The 16528-nt window shown below is 41.1% G+C and overlaps 1 protein-coding gene across 2 annotated transcripts in view; it reads left to right on the top strand.

Annotated features, from left to right (window-relative positions):
- Positions 1-16528, top strand: part of MACROD2 (mono-ADP ribosylhydrolase 2) — an 842575-nt gene that overhangs the window by 777996 nt on the left and 48051 nt on the right. For both annotated transcript variants that reach the window (XM_071582106.1, XM_071582105.1), the window contains exons 12-13: positions 10252-10314; positions 13715-13783. In XM_071582106.1, coding sequence (XP_071438207.1) covers positions 10252-10314; positions 13715-13783 — 132 coding nt within the window. The remainder of the gene's footprint in view (positions 1-10251; positions 10315-13714; positions 13784-16528) is intronic.

The following is a 16528-nucleotide window of genomic DNA, read 5'->3' as shown; positions in this document are numbered from 1 at the left end:
AGCCAAACTCTTCCTGAAGTCAACTTGGTTGAATTTCCTTCATAGTAAAACTGAAGTGCTTTGTGGTTCAGTGTGTTTTGACTTTGGGAAGGTTCACATGCTTTAGGCACCCCAAGTATAAAAGAAAACAATAAAATAGAGAGAGAACAAAAACCCATCCAAAATCACAAACCGAAAACCCCACAGAAAACAAAAAAACAATGAAGCCAAAAACCCCACACAACCCCAACCCATAGATTTTAGCAATAAAAGCAAGTCCAAAGGTATTTACATTTAACATATTATTTTCCCCTTGGTAACATGACCAGCTATAAAATATTTAACAAATATACACTTAGGCACAGGCAGAACCCAATATATTTTTCTCTGCTTGGCTGACAGTGTCCTTTTAGGCTGAGGATGGGAATACAACTTGCAATTTTACCAGCCTCAGGCCTGCCCTCGTGACAGTCTCTAAAACCTATTCCACCGAGTTCAGTAATATTTCTACTGTAATATTTTTCTCCAGCATGCCAGGCTGGTTCATTGGCCAGAGGTAATAGAGCAATATCTTTTCAATGCATGTGAAAACCTCCACAGAAGATCAGGAAAAGTAGGTCCCTTCATTATTACCCTCCTTGCAACCAAGAAAAGTTGAGTAAGTGGCTGTATGCACGGAGCTTGTTTTGCAGTAAGCTAAAATAAACACTTGACATGCTAATGAAAGCAATTTTATATTGAACCTCTAAAGTATTAATGGTGTCTGTTATTATGCTATTAGATATATTGTTCTCTTCCTCCAGACTGTTGATAGAGAAAAGCAAGTGTGAGCTGCACAGCAGATTCTCATGTCACTGGTTGTATTGAGTAGTTTTTCATTGTAGGGATATTGTCTGGGGAAATGGATAGACTGGATACTTGGAGAAACATCCTTAACTCCCAGGTTCCCTGCAGTATTTCAGGTTTGACATGTGCAAACATGCAGTGTAATTTTCTAGTTTTTTTTCCTCCCTCTCCTTTCCTGCATCCTGGGAGAGTAAAAGCAGCCAGAGATAATTTTACCTTTCCCTCGGTCAGGTGCTTTCAGTGATTGAGTGATTGTAAAGTCTCAGGTGAGCAAAATATGTTTGGCACTGAAAAAAAACTGAGCATGTCTTACTTCAGTAACTTCATAACACAATCCTGAAATAGTTAGGTAGACAAGATGGCAGTGCTTGTAACAAACATAGCAGCCACAACTTGGCACAAATGCCACAGGTCACCCATTCTCATCGTATTTGTTTTCACTAAGCAAAAGCAAATCATTTTTACAAAGGCCTAACAAAACAAAAATTTAAAGTGTTCCTTGTTTCTCTTCCCTACCTCCCCACATGACCTGGTGTGTAATGAATAGCACGGGGTGTGCAATAAATTTTCCCAATAGTGGCATAAGCAAAACTGTTTGCCCCTTTCTTCCTTATGGGATTTCTCAGATATAAAACGGAGTCTTCCCAAGAACTGTCCCATTCATTCTCACATGGTCTGTGGGGGATCAATAGTGTATCAAAGATGAGTAATACATCTAGTAACAGCAGCACAAGTGCCTTTCTCCTTCTCCAGCAGAAATATAGCCAATCCACGCAGCAAAAGCTATTTCTGTGCCTCCTGAGATTATGATCCTCCTTGGCCTCCTTGAAGGGATGTGAAGACAGAACTTAGTCTCTGTAAGTTGTCTTGCTTCAGCTTTTGTCATAAGCTGGTCCCCAGATGGATGCCCAGATTCCTCTTGACAGATTGATAGGCTGTTGGTCTCCCATGATCACCTGTGCTGAGGCTCAGCGTCTGTGTGAAGAGCTGGTCTGTTGGAGTTGTTCATCCAGGATCAACTTTGCCTGCTTTCCACTGAGTTGGTGGGAAGGAAAAGAGTTTGATGGATAAGCCAAAGCAAGAAGGTCAAAATGAACACAAATCACCTTTAAGCGAGTTGATAGAGTTGGTTCCTTTGCCTGATGGGGTCATCACACTTTGTGCTCTTGTCTTTCACGGGTAACGTGACATGTCTGAAAAGTTGCTTGGCAGTGTCGGGAGTCCAGGCTCATCAGCAGACACACCTGCCTGACTTGGTGGATGCTCTGTCCCTGAGAGATGTCAGTCTGGTGATTGGTGTACACAGCAAAAATGAGGTGAAACAAAACTGCATCTTATCTTGACAACTCTTTGGGTCCAGCAGGTCATGGCCATTCAGTGTGATACTCACCAAGAGGGAGACACCCTGACCTCCTCATCCCTTCTCCCAAAAAAGCTTTTGTGCAAAGATAAAAAGCATGTGGTCTTGGGGCTAGAAAATAAAACTCAGTACATGGCTTAGTCCTTTAAATGTGGGATTAACATAAGGCCTCCTCTTGCTGCTTCTTTATACTCCATGAATTTGGCAGCTATGCTGCTCACTCCCCAGGTTCAGAGAGAGGGGTACAGTGTATGCACCCACCAGAGCCCACAGCACTTGGCTCGTGCTGCATTCCTCCGAGGTGGGCTCCATCCTCCCTGGGGCTGGGGGCATGTGTAAAGCAGCTGCTCTGTGTTGCCATTACACAGGGATGTTCAAAGCATCTGTTTTTAGGCTTTTCTGACACTGTGCAGGCCTGATTGTCTCTCTCTTTAAGGTATGAATTAATATTAACTCGATGCGACTTCTGATTAGTTTTAAAATGTTCTACAGTTTATAGCAAGCAAGTCTTTTATAATTTGATAAATTGTAGCTACGTTCCTTCTTCACATCCCACGGGGCAGTCATATTCTTCAGTAAATTTCATAATCTACTAAAAATGAACATCGAGACACATAATTATACTTCAAAAAGCACACAGTCACTTATTCAGCCTTAAAAGTGCTCCTTCTTATTAAGATAGCTTAGAAGTTGCTGTCTTCTTTTTGCCACCAAACCTAATCCTTAAATAAAATGTTAAATGAAGATAAAGTGCTACAGAAGAAATTTCCTGGGAAGCATGTGTATCAAACATGTCTGTGAAATGTTTCACCTTAATGCAGATGGCTTATATTTAAAGGGTGGCTATTAACCCCTGTCCACTGTGGTTGATAACTTCTCTTTTCACTTCTGGTTTGAAGTCCACCATCTGTCTTGACTGATTACAGCTTTCAGAATATTGGGTGGTCACCTTCCACTTAGCCAGGGGTAAAACAGGATGTTATCTGTATTTTCAGTTGTATTTGCTCTCTGAGCAAACACCTCTTAGAAGATTCTTTTCATCGCTGAAGTGGCTGCTGCTGTTCCATTAAATTGCCGTGCAGTGGCTGCACAAGATGACTTGGGAAATGCAGCTTATTTTGGCCTCTGCAGGTGATGTGCAGTCCTGTTGTGTTGGCCATTTACCCATTTGGGTTTCTTTTAGCAACCGAATGTACGTCTGTGTAACCACACCAGGCAAACAGTTGCAATTCCTGTTTTCGCCCCGGATGCTTCAAAGTAGATTTTCTTCCTCCTGAGATGAGCTAAGGTGAAAAATACTAAGTTACTAAAGTGACTAATGCAATGTTGTCAGAGGAGAATTCTGCACGGTGACACACACCAGCGTACCTGCAGGGGCCTCATCTGTCAAGGAATTCATTGCTCATTTCTAAGCATGATGTGAATAACAGTAAACCATCATGATTGTTCAGGCCCAGTGCAGGAGGTGGAGCTGGTCCCTTCATTCCGAAATACTGATGCAAAGTAATCCATGTTTTGGTCCTCATTTTATGCTGTTTTTAATGAGTGTAGTCTCCTCTGTGGCTTCTCTGTCTATTTCTTCATTTTGTGAAAAATTGTAATAGGTCTCATGTTTTATTTTGACAGCTTGGAAAAGAAGCTGTGTGGCTGTCCTTTGTGGTGTGCAGTTAGGCAGTCCTTAGGCACTGAACAAAGAGTAAATTGATACAGTAATGATAACATTTGTGATTGTGCACCCTCACATAGGGGGTCCCTTTCTTTCTCTGTCTCTTGGATAGGACTGGCTGTGGGACCAGGAGTCAGGGCTCCTCCATACTGCTCTGAGCACCACCTCAACCTGCTCTTGAACATATAGCAACTCACATGGGTGATTTCTGTCCTCTTTTATACGCCACAATAACAGTGATAATACCTGTGCAGCACAGTGTCTGTATTTTTTTGCATCCAAACAGCAATTCTATCTTTGCCCTCTACACGGGCTGCCTATGACATCTGGGGTGTGTTGTCCATCCCTATTCTGGTTATGGTGGTCAGCTTGAATGTCCAGGAGATATCTGCTTTTATAAATGCTTTAAACAGTCACAGAATTAGTGATGCTCAGCATCTTTGGCAATGAAATGTTCAACGTCCCCTGCCTGGTGCCTGTATTGCACTATTGGAGCCAATGGAGAATTCCACCCTGTGAAACCCAGACAAGCACGGTGTTCCCACTGTAGGTGTGAAGTGGGTTGGGATAAATCAGAGCACTCAGGTCTCCCAAGCACCTAATTTGTTGCTGTAGCTGTTGTCCCCTGATTCTCCCCGAGCCAGGAAAGGGGTAGCAAAGCCAAGTTACTTGCCTTGTGTGTGACCCATGGAGGAGTGAAGCAAAGAGGGAACACGCCTGGTGACTTCAGTGGGCTTTAGCTGACACTCCTATATTTCTCAGGCTGTTAAATAGGTGAAACACAATAGTGTTATTTTTAACCTCTGAGATAATCCACTCAAGCTACAGTTTTGTCATTCTTTTCCCACACTCCTGGACTAAATGCTGCATGGAAATGAGACCCTGTTATTTATTGGGCTGACAGCTTCTCTGGGCTGGGTGCACTCACAGGGCTGCGTCTGCTGCGAGGTGAATTGTTGAGGCAGCGCAGAGGGAAGAAGTCTCATAACTCCATTAAACAATTACTGCAGATAACTCGTTACTAACCCTTCTTAAAATTTACCCCAAAGGGGTTATATACAAGCAGTGATTAAAACTGACCTAAATCATAATTTAATTAAAAGAAATTAAAATGCAAACTGTAAGTGTTCGGTAACCTCAGGCCACCACCCTAATGATTCATTTTAATGTGTTTGTAGTTCTGCAATAACAGCCTTTGTGTGTATGTGCTTCTTGGTTTATGTTTGATATCATTTTGCCACTGGAACAGTTTGAAAGTGGTTGCAGGCTGTATAATCTTAAGTGTCTATACAGATACACATGTGCTGTCTTCTCACATTTTAGGAGTTTCACTGATGCCAGCATGTTTGCTTGTGTGCAGAACGTAACAGATGTAAGAGCAAGGCCTATACTTTTAATTTTCCCATTAATTAGTTTCCCCATTATCCAATAAGGACCTTTATGCCATTAGTATGATTACCGTGGCAATATTTTTGTACTGCACAACAGATAATTCAAAACTGGCATCCCTTTTCTGCCAGATCTTGGTTTGAGTTTGTATTTGTCATAGAAGAGAGAAGCACAGGCTAGACCAATGGAGAGATAATGGAGTTATAGAATCAGCTGAGTTGGAAAAGAGCTCTAAGATCATCAAGTCCAACCCTTGGTCCAACTCCAGTCCCTTTATCAGATCATGGCACTCAGTGCCATGTCCACTCTCAGTTTAAAAACCTCCAGGAATGGGGAATCCACCACCTCTCTGGGCAGCCCATTCCAATGCCTGATTACTCTCTCTGGAAAGAATTTTTTTCTGATATCCAACTTAAATTTCCCCAGTTAGAGCTTAAGCCTGTGCCCCCTTGTCCTGTGCCATGGTTGCTGGGCACATGGAGAACCAGAGGATGCTCCCAGACTTGTATGGCAGAGCAGGATCAAACCTGGTGTTCCAGGATGTGGTCCCTGCACAGATAAAGATGTGAACCTGAGTTGCTGGCCCTCTGTCACTTTTATTTCTACTCTGGGAAGGTTTGAAGAAACCTTCCTCTGGGAGTTGACACCCTATGGATGGTATAAATACAGCTTTCTCAGTAGTGAAAAGAATTTTATTATTAACAACATCTATGTTTGGTTGGATTCAATGGTCTTTGTGGATCCCTTCCAAATCAGGATAGCCTATGATTCTATGCCGGAGTGGTACAAATAGACAGGTTTGTTCTGGTTTTTCAGATTTTCTCCTTTTAAACAAAAAAACCCCATTATTTGCAATTTTGTTTTCTTCCAAAAAATATCTTTTTGCACTAGTTTTTGTCTTCAGCCTTGGCTCTAAGTATGTCATCACTGCTTGTGAAGAAAGGTGCTGCCGAGGAGGAGTAGGTGTATGAGCAAACCGAGCACTTACTTAGCTCTGAAATGGGCAGAGCCAAAAGGCCAGCAGCCTATTAATATTTTTGGCTTCCCATGTTTGTTACAAGAACAGTGGAAGATGTAAAAAGCCACGTACCTTCATGCTCTTGCAAAGAAGATGGGAAGAATACTAAAACCTGCTCTGAAAGTTTGTCCTCTGGCCTTTCACTGGGATCTTGTCCCAGCTCTCTCCCATCTGACTGCTGGCCTATTATTTATCATATTATCTGCCTCGTTTGGGGGCTGCTACTGCAGCTGGCACCTCACTGTGCATGCTAAATGCCTTTCCTTTACAGAAAATGGGCAGGCACTCCCGGAGTATCCGCTTTTCTGGTTGAGTTAGAAGTGCTGCTCGCTCTGCCAGCTTGCTGAGCGTGCTGATTGATCCTTGTTTAGCCTCTTTTCTACCAAATACATAATTTGGGGGAGGGGGAGGGACACAGGCATGGATTGTCTTGATGATCTCAAAGAAAATGCCCAGGGGATGGAGCAAGCCTCTCTCAGGCTGTAGTCAGCTTGGCAAGAGAAAGCAAAATATATGGCCAGAAGTAGGTATTTGAGTGTCTGATGTGCTTATTTGGTTTGTACAGTGCTACTGTAATTCTCAATCTCCTGGTTTGCGTTTGTTTTTTTTTCCAACTGACTGTCATGCCAAGGGAAAAGAAACAGATGTTCCCATTTGTCTTGTGATGTGGCTCAAAATCATTTACATTTGCTGGCCTAAAATGACACGATGTGTCATTCGCCACTTTTTGTATCTCCTTTGGAGTGAGTGACAGATTGCTGTTCAATTACCAGCATAATAGAAAAGCAGATATTGTGAGGACAGCTTTCACCTAAAGGAAATGCCATTGCCAGTTGCTGCAGTAGGGAAAGAGAAGGATGGCAGATACTCTAGAAGCCATCCAGTGGAAAAGACATTTTTATTATAAATAATGTCATGGGGAAGACTCAAGGGAAATGCACTGGCTGTGGCTTTTCTGCCTGGAGAAAAGGAGAGCCAGGGGTGAATAAAAATATGGTGGAAAAAATTGGCTGGCTACTCTTGTAAAATATATTTCCAGCTCTTAGCCTTGCCTTGAGCATGTGCTACTTAAAGCCTTTCCATTTGCTCTGCACCCAGCTCCAAAGGATAGCAATAATTAAAGAAAGACTCTTCATCAGTAGAAGACACTCAGAGAGAGATTCATTAGAAGAATTTTTTAAAAGTGGGAAAAACTGTTTGTCAGAGGCTTTGGGAACAGTCACTTCTCCACCCTATAGTTCACTTTCTTATCAGGGTATTGGTGCTCTGCTTTGTCCCTTTCTGCTGAGATAAAGAGATTCTCCAGGCCAAGCAGAGTTTAACCCTTCCTTCTGTAAGTCATTTACTTGAGCATTGCTTGTCCACTCTTAAATTTTTTAGCATTTTCTTCTCTCTATTTCTGTCAAAATCACTTCACAGGCACAATATGTAGTTTCAGTGTGCTGACTGACATGAATTTTCATGTCACAATCCAGTCAGTCTGTTGGACTGGGTCAGAGTACAAGAGGTGAACTTTTTGCTTAAAGTCTTTTACAGTTTTCTTTCTAAAGGAACAAAATAAAGTGTTAGATGGAAGCATGTTGAGAATCCTGTAATTAGTGTTCTCTTAGACCAGCTTTAAACAGTGAATGTCCAGTGAAACAGTAGATTTAGGACTGACAAAAATGTGGTTTATCTGATGGTCTGCTGGACCAGATGATCATTTAAGCTTTCTCTTATATTTAAAGTTTTCTCTGAGTAAGTGACTTATACAAGAGATACAGTCCACTGGCAATAAACCTAAATGAACTCTTGAAATAAATAGTTTTAGTCAAATAACTCGTGGCTACAGCCATACTTGTTACAATGGATTTAGAAACAAGTATCATCTGGAAATGGAGCTTTGCCTTGTGAATGCAGAAGGGTAATGGCTGAAATGATTTTCAGTGATGTATTAGTAGTTACCATTTATGCCTGATCTGCTTTTTCTGAATGTAAAGTCTTTCTGCACAGAGTGAAACATGGTGCACTTGACCATAATTAAATCCTTTATGCTTTGGCACTGCTCGTTTCACAGTGATGCAATAATCTCTTTGGGTAAAGATTTTTCCGGTGCCACTGCACTGTTGTGTTACAGGGTTGTGTTAAAGCACACTTTTCCTTTCTGCAGCTGCTGAGGTGGGTGACTTTATCTCTTTCAAACATATCCTGGTGATGAAAAAGATTTTTTTTTCCTTATTTATGAATTGAATGCTGCGTAGCTTGCAGAGTGCTAAGCCAGTGTTTTAAGAGAAAAGAGGAGGGGGACAGAAAAGTTTACCTTCTAGTGCAGCTACATTTCTATTTTGCATGAGGCCCTTCTCTTGTGTGTGGACAGGCAAAACCCTGCTTTTGAAAATAACTTTTTGATTACAAGCAGGGGAAGGAAAAACCCAGCAGGTTTTATCAAGCCATTTTGGTCATCCATGTAATGCAATTTTTTACAGGTTAGAGCTCACTAATATGCTAAGAAATCACTCTAGTGAGTCATCCATTAAGGCTGGTTAGAACCAGGACAAAGAGTTACCAGCAGAGCAGGAGACCTGAGTTCCCACTGATGGCCATCAGCTGCCCCCTGCCCACCTCCCCCCTCCCAGACGAGGGGTGTCAAACTCCTGCTCCATCTCCTCTCCTCCTGAGAGCAGCTCTGTGTAGGGTCAGCCTTGGAAATACTTCTCCACTAGTCCCATCTGCTGGATACCAGGATGAATTGCCTGCTGGAAAGAGGGAAAGCATCATACCTCAGCCTTGAAATGTGAGCTGGATGCGGCGTGCCACCAGATGTACATCTGCCTCTCTGTGCTGCCTGCTCTCTCTGTTTCCCTTCCATCCACCTGATGGCTTTTGGGCCACTGCTGTTCCCTTCCCCAGGTTCCACGTGTTAAGTAAAAGCGAGGCGGCGACACGAGCAACTTCAGCCGTGTTGCTTTAGAGAAGCTCTAATCAGAAAAACCCAGGAGCCAGCAAAGATCACAGAAAAAAAATATGTGTATCATTATCAAGCTATTTCCAGGCCTGGGAATGAATTTCCTCTCTCCCAGTGTATATGCTCAGCAGTCAGTTTTTCAAATGCCTCATTAAGGCTGGTACTCAGCTGTTCTTGTCATGCTGGAAAGGAGGGAGCGTGGCCATAGCATCAGATCCCATGTGCTGCACTGCAGCCTCTCGTATTATTATGAAGCTAAAAGAGCCTTCTCCATGGTTGAAAATACAGAATTCCAGATATATTTCTCACCAGGGCAAGCAAAGGTTAGGAGAGCCATAGACATTCCCCAGGGTATTACTGTTCTCAGTGGTAATTCGCTGTTTGGTACCTGCCTTCCAAAAGGGAGCTGGAGGGTAGAAAATGGATAATGAATGCGAGGTAGTGGAGAAAACTGGGAATGAATGTGAATGTAAAAAAAGGGGGGAAATGCATTCAGTCCTAGCAATCTTACTTTGGTTTGATTTGCTCTCTTCTTTACAGCCATTTGTGATGCATTTTTATACTTTATGTTAAGTGGCATTGTGGTTTTTGCTTTAAAATTCAGTTCAGGTGATTCTTACCTTCCATGGGCATTAAAGTAAGTTTTGCAAGTCAGAAACACAGCCCCTTCAAGAATCCGGTGGAAATGTTACTGGAGGAAAATAATCCTAGGAAAAAACCTCTTTATAAAATACATAGATGAAGTTCAAGCAAGAATTTCATTTATTGCAGACAGTGTTTATGGAAGCATCCCTTTATTTGGTATCATTATTTCCAGTGAGCCTATTGAGATAAAAATCTATAATCCTCAGCTTGAGATATGAAAACGTGACTGGTTTAATGGAACTGGACCTGTTGGGAGGGTTTTTCAGTTTACATCTCTCCTCTTTTATCCCAGTGCCTTGCTGTAAATTAGCAGCTTGTGCTGAATTGGTTACAATTAAAATTGCTGCTGCTGTTCCCGATAAAAAGATATATTGTAAATAATTTTGATGTGTTTTTCTCAATAGGTGGTAATGGCACAGCGGAGAAGCAAAAGACCGATGAAACTGAGGCCCAGATCCAAGAAGCAGGTTTGTGCCCAGCCCCTTAAAGGACTACCTTAGGCTTTATCCACCTGAGTGAACAATAACTATAGTCAGTGCTGTTGAAGAGGAATGTTTGTACACTTTCACCAGATTAGTTCAGGTCTCTGGCAATCCTCCCATTAGAGACCGAAACTTCATTCATTATGAATGAATGTGTTGCAGTGCAGGAATGTAGACTTCCCTCTCCAGCTTACCAGCTCCACATTCTCCCTTTAAGGTGAACCTCTGTCTAATCTTCTCACTAGCAAGAAATATTTTTTTCCCTCTGCATAGAATAGAAATGAGGGAGGGAATAGGAAATCTGGAGAAATAGGAAAGCAGGCAGAAGGCTCCTTTTGATGCAAACTCAACTTTGGAAGATTTTAAGAGGTATCTTCTAGATTTTAAACAATCTCTGCACAATTCTCAATGATTATGAAGATTTAAATTCATACAGAAAGATATTGCATATGCCATGAGTGAATGTCAGAGTTCACGAGCAGGGGGTTTTGCAGGTGACATATTTATAAATTATAGTGAGCTCAGTATATTGAAATACAGTGTCTCTCTGTGCTCACAATAGATTTTCTGGTTTTCTCTTTATGGTTTTTTCATCCTACCCACCTCTGTTCAGTGCAAGAGACAGCTAGAATGAATCAGTTACCAAAAGTGGCAATCAAAATCTCTATATATCCCCTTATTTCTTTATTTCTTTTAGCATAATATTACATGAAACACAATGCTTTTCTCATTTGGTTGGGTTTTTTCCTCACTGTAGTGCAGAATGTTGCTTAAACATACTTAATACAGGGAGACTGAAATGGTTTTCTTTGGAACTTCTTTTGAATCAGATTGTTTTAGTCAGATTGTTTTATCCAGATTGTTTTAATCAGATTGTTTTCAATATATGGGGAAATAGAGTGGAAGAAGGCCAGTCAGCAAACACAGCAGGTAAGTTTAGAAGGCCTAGATTCTTGACTTACGTGGTTTGCTTTCTTCACTGGGGTAACGAGGAATCCAGTGGATGAGGGTCCTCCTTTTTGTCCTGTGAATTGGACACTGTGTTATGTGGAAGTGCCCTCCACAGGTCACACTTCTGCAGCTGAGTGCTAACATCTGATGCTGTCCACACATACTTGAAGTCCTTCTATGCTTCATGTCCTCTTTATCACCTCTTCTGTATATCCCTGCATGGGGCAGGCAGTGGGAGGTGAAGCCTCAGGCACACAGTATTACAGAATAAACTGGATTCTCAGAGACCTTAGCAAACTTTATCCTCCATGAGATAAGCATGCAGTGGTGTTTTGTGAGTGCTGGAGGGCAACCACATTTCCTTTCCTGGGTTTTTCACTTTCGTGCTGGTCATATTTTAAACAGGCAAAGGGGACCAGGGAGAAAAATGAGTTGTTCTGTCTGAATCGAGGCTCTGTTTTGAATCTCTGAGTAGTCTGGGGCATATATTTTTCCAAGAAATATTGAGCTTTTAACCAAAACCAAGTCCTGCTTGTCTGCCAGCTCACCTAAAAGCTGATACTGCCCAGAGCTCCTGTCTGCAGTCGTACAGGTTCCTATTAAACCCAGTTACAGCATCCGCAGATGCCCAATACAACCCACTGTGCTTGTCAGGGATAGTCACTCTGATGGGGTGTGTATTTCCCTGGTGTTTTGGTTCACAAAACAGTTTGAATGAAATGCATTTCATTTTTCCCAAGAGAATTAAGGAATATTTACCCCTCCAAATTATTGCTGTGCTACTGTAGGCGTCTTCAATGCATTGTGTTTTTTCCAAAACAACTTGTAGTGATACGAGCTGCCAGAGCTGGTTTATCAGAGCCATGAGGTACATTCTTGTGCTATCTTACACTGGTAGTCATGTTTGGTTACTCTCATGGAGACTGTCATGGAAAAGATCCAGACATTTAAGGTCCCAGGTCCAGAAAATGTCATACCTCAGGAACGTGGTTTAGGTACACGTCTAAAGAGAGTGTTGTGCCCACGCACAGCCCATTAGTCACCTCCTTGACCACAGGCACATGGTGTTACAGGAAAAAAATAATTTGGCTTAACACTTATCCCTCCTGGTTGACATAGTGACAGGAACAGAGGGGCACAATTACCTCGAGTTAGTTACATCCACCTAATGAGTCATTGCTGCTTTCTGCTCTGTGCACTGCGGAGACAAAGCATCACCAGGAACTTTGAGGTTGCTGCTTCTGTGCCCTGTCTTGGCAGTAGGAAATTATCTGGTTTTCCAGGATACCCAGTGTACATCTAAAACATTTCTGAACACTAGGAGTGATCGCTGTTAGGAGCAGTCCCATTAAATGTTAAAGTTCTTATTTGTATTTTCTACATCAAAAGGCATAACTTTCATCTGAATGTGGCAAATCATATACTTTGATATTGTGAAAGAAAATATAGGACAAAAAAATTGACACTGTATGCTTACCCCATCCATTACATAAAGATTTATGTATTCTTGATATAGTGAAAAATATAGTAATATTATAGAGAAAAATAAAATATATATTGTATAGAAAACTATATTAGTGGAAAAACCAGTAGTGGTCTGAAAAGACTTAAATCTTCAGCTGTTACTGTGTGGGGTTTTTGTAAAGTCTGGCCTCCAGTCTATCATCGATGAACTTAACACATGGAAAAACAGCATGGCAGGTGGCTCTGAGTTCTTGTTTCAAGGTAGTTAAAAATACTTGATGGCTATATTAGGAAAAAAAATGTCAGAATCATAAGAGGCAAGTCTTTTGAAAGAAATGGAAGTCTAGAAATGAAAACAAAAGCTTATAAATGTTTTAGAACTATAAAAATTACCAAGAAAATGCAACAGTGAAAGTTTAAAAAGTCTTTTAAGTTCAGGTACCACTTGTATCTGTTATCTATAGTAGTTTTACCTGCTCTCTCTACCATTAAAAAACTCCCAGCCAGAGGTTTTTAGGAACTTGCTAGATTTCAGTCCTGATTCATGAAAGCTTCTATTTTCAGGAAAGCATTTGCATTTAATCATTTGGATTCCAGTGGGACTCATGGACATGGTTAAAGTTAAGAATGGCATAATTGTTTTTTCTCAAAAGAGATGGATTAAATGAAAAATGGAGTTTCAGACCAAATAGCAACACCAGCCTACCCTTGAAACCAATAGCTGTTTCTCTCTCTGTATTGTGAGAAATTGAAATACAGACTTGATCTGGCAGTATTGGAATGTAAGTTTACCTCTTGTTTAGGGAAGACAATCAGACCAGTAATGGCCAGTGAATGGATGGAAGCCCAGTAAATGAAATTCAGGTCTAATATCTTGCCTCAATAAGGCATAACACCTTTTTTCAGTAAAGTGGTCCATCAGTTTGCTATCTAATGAATAACTTCTCTTTCATTTCCTTTATTCTTATAGATGAGACAAAACCTTCAGCTGTAGCCAGCCTATCATCGCCAGAAGACACAGAACTGAGCGAGGATAAAGGTACAGATTGGAAATTGTGTTTTGAAATAACCTCTCCCAAGAGGACATTTCATGAGGTCTTATTTTCTTTTGTGTGGAAATTGCCCAAATCGCAGTTAAACAATTTAGAAATAGGTAAATGCTTGGATTTCCATTTAGGAAAGTCTTTGTAATGAAGTACTTGGCACCAGCTGTTGTGCTGGCAGGAGTGATGCAGTGAATTCCTAAGTCCCCTTGTTATGGAATTAATACTAAAATATCATACATGACATATCCAAAATCAGCCCAAAGCTTGGGCTCACTGGGGCAAATCACAGGCGTGGAGTTAAGTGTGCGTGTCTATCTCAGGAAAATCAGCTCCCTGTTCAGGGCTCTCCTCATGCACAAAAAGAAAAACACAATAGCTATAAACACATCAGGAGGAGACAGGAGGAGATGAAGTCATAATGGAGAGGGAGCAAGTAATGTTTATCTTGTGCAGACTGTGCTGGGCACTCAGATCATTTAGTTTGTGATAAATATTTAAAAGTGTCACAGGGCCAAATGACAGGGAGTTTAGGAAACAAGAGAGATGATCTAATTTAAATGTTTCAAGCTGAGATTTTTCCTGTGGAGTTGTTGGTTTACAGATAGGAACCAGTGCACAGCTGTACTGTTTTTGATACCCTGTGATAATCACACTATTAATTGCTGTGCCAGTCTACATTATTTGGCATTTTTGTGGGGGTACGTCAGGAAAAAGCCTGGGTGATATATAAAATGTTGGCTACTGGTAATGCAAAACAGGAGTTATGCTATCTATAATAAATACAGTCCTTCAGTAGAACCTACAAGAAAGACCAGCAGAAGATTTAATGCATTTTACTGAGATAACATAATTATTAACGTCCATTAACTTATTTATTTTAAAAGACTTAATGTTTAATTCAGCGTCGCTGCTTGACTCTCTTCTCATTTTTCTAGATAAGTGTGATGGGGTGTGAGATCCTGCCCTTTTGTTCCAAAGCCACGTGCTGGAGAGCCCACATACTTACCTGATTATGAGTTCAAAGCCTTGTGCAGGTTGATTTAAGTGCTCTTTTAACTGATTGATTGATCCTGCAAGGGGGAAAAAAAAGAACCCACAAACCCTTGCTGGAGCACTGGCTTTTGCTGCTTCACAGATTGAAGTTTGTGGCAAGGCTAGAGGAAGGCAGAAATAGTGATGGATTCAATCCCAGCATGGCTGGTGACTGCCTGCCATTAATTTCTCTTGTCTTGATGACATTTGGCCTGTTTATGTATCCTGTATCTGTAAGACTCCCCATCAGATGGGAGTATTGGTATGTTTTGCAGCATGAGGGTCACAGTGAGGCTTTGGGTTTGGGTTTTCCTTTGCTGTCTGCAGTCCTACTGAAGATTCCAACAAACTGGTATTGCTTTGAGTGCTTGTTCTTGACTAAAAAGATGACTGTCTTCTGATATGCTTTTCAGTGGCTATTGCAATGTGTAACCCCTCCAGGTTTTTGCCCCATTGTATTATAGTCTCTTCTCAGGAAAGAAGTCATGTTGGCACTATAGGTCTCACTTTGCTATGATATATTAAGAATATAAATAGTGTTTCACTCACTTCTTTTGGGAGTCTGATGGAGAGATAGTGCCCTGAGAGATCCAAAGAGCATTATCTCTTTGATGTCCTACCTCTCCTTGTAAGTAAGATGGAAAGCATCTGGTAAGGAAAACGGAGCAAGACAGACTCTCCTTGGTATATTTTATTTATAAACTATACAAGTAGGAAGAAAAAAGAAAAGAGAAGACAATGTTTTGGGATGTGCTTACTGGTTTGTTTAATGGAACCAAGAATTTTGGACAATAAGGGCACTGAATGCACCAGACCATGGTTTTAATCCTTATTTCCATCAGTAGACTTTAACCTTTGCAGATTTTCACTCTGAGGGTGGTGAGGCACTAGAAGAGGTTGCTCAGAGGAGCTGTGGATGCCCCACCCCTGGAAGTGTTCAAAGCCAGGCTTTAAGGCTTTGAGCAACCTGGTCTAGTGAAGGTGTCCCTGTTGGGGAGCTGAAATGAGATGATCTTCAAGATCCCTTCCAACTCAAACCATTTTGTGGTTTTTCGATGATTCTATGATTTTAGGCTTTGAGTTATTTTTAAATGAACATTTAGTGTTACAAAAAAACTTGCTACCGCTTGGGAAGTGGCACTTTTACAAAATCCTGGCATTTCTGAAAACACCTGCTGCTCCCAAAATAAATTTCAGCCTTCAAATTGTTTGCCCACTGAGTTAACACAGCTAAAACCTGCCAGGTTCTGGAACATACTCATTTCTGTAGTTTATCTGCAACTAAATGAACTGAATGTACAGCATTGAGAGAAATTATGTTTTCCCAATCCTTCCACCTAATCACTATGAAGGGAGTTTTGTGACAAATAAGTTTAGGCTGCATATTCCCAAAATGCATAGTTTAAACCACTCATAATGGGAGGTTTCCATGCCTGCCATGGAAGTATAACAGTCTTTCAAATGTCAGCTCTGGTAAGTGCACCAAAACAAGTATTTTGAGTCTGATTAGAGTTGACTACTGATTTTTCTGATTTTTTTTTCCCTTCATATTTTTGGGATCAGAATATAGCAAACATATTGACATAGTTATTTATTGCTCTGAAATGTGGTGATATTCAAAACAGAACACATGCATTTCTGCTACCATGAAGATCTGGTATTTTTGTTGTGCCTGAGTCATCTTTATCTTTTGGGGTTTTTTTAAA

This window comes from Pithys albifrons, chromosome 2 (genome assembly GCF_047495875.1).
Source record: "Pithys albifrons albifrons isolate INPA30051 chromosome 2, PitAlb_v1, whole genome shotgun sequence".
In the NCBI taxonomy this organism is placed as follows: Eukaryota; Metazoa; Chordata; class Aves; order Passeriformes; family Thamnophilidae; genus Pithys; species Pithys albifrons.
Note: the sequence above shows the minus strand (reverse complement) of the source record. Positions and strands in the feature narration are given on the sequence as shown.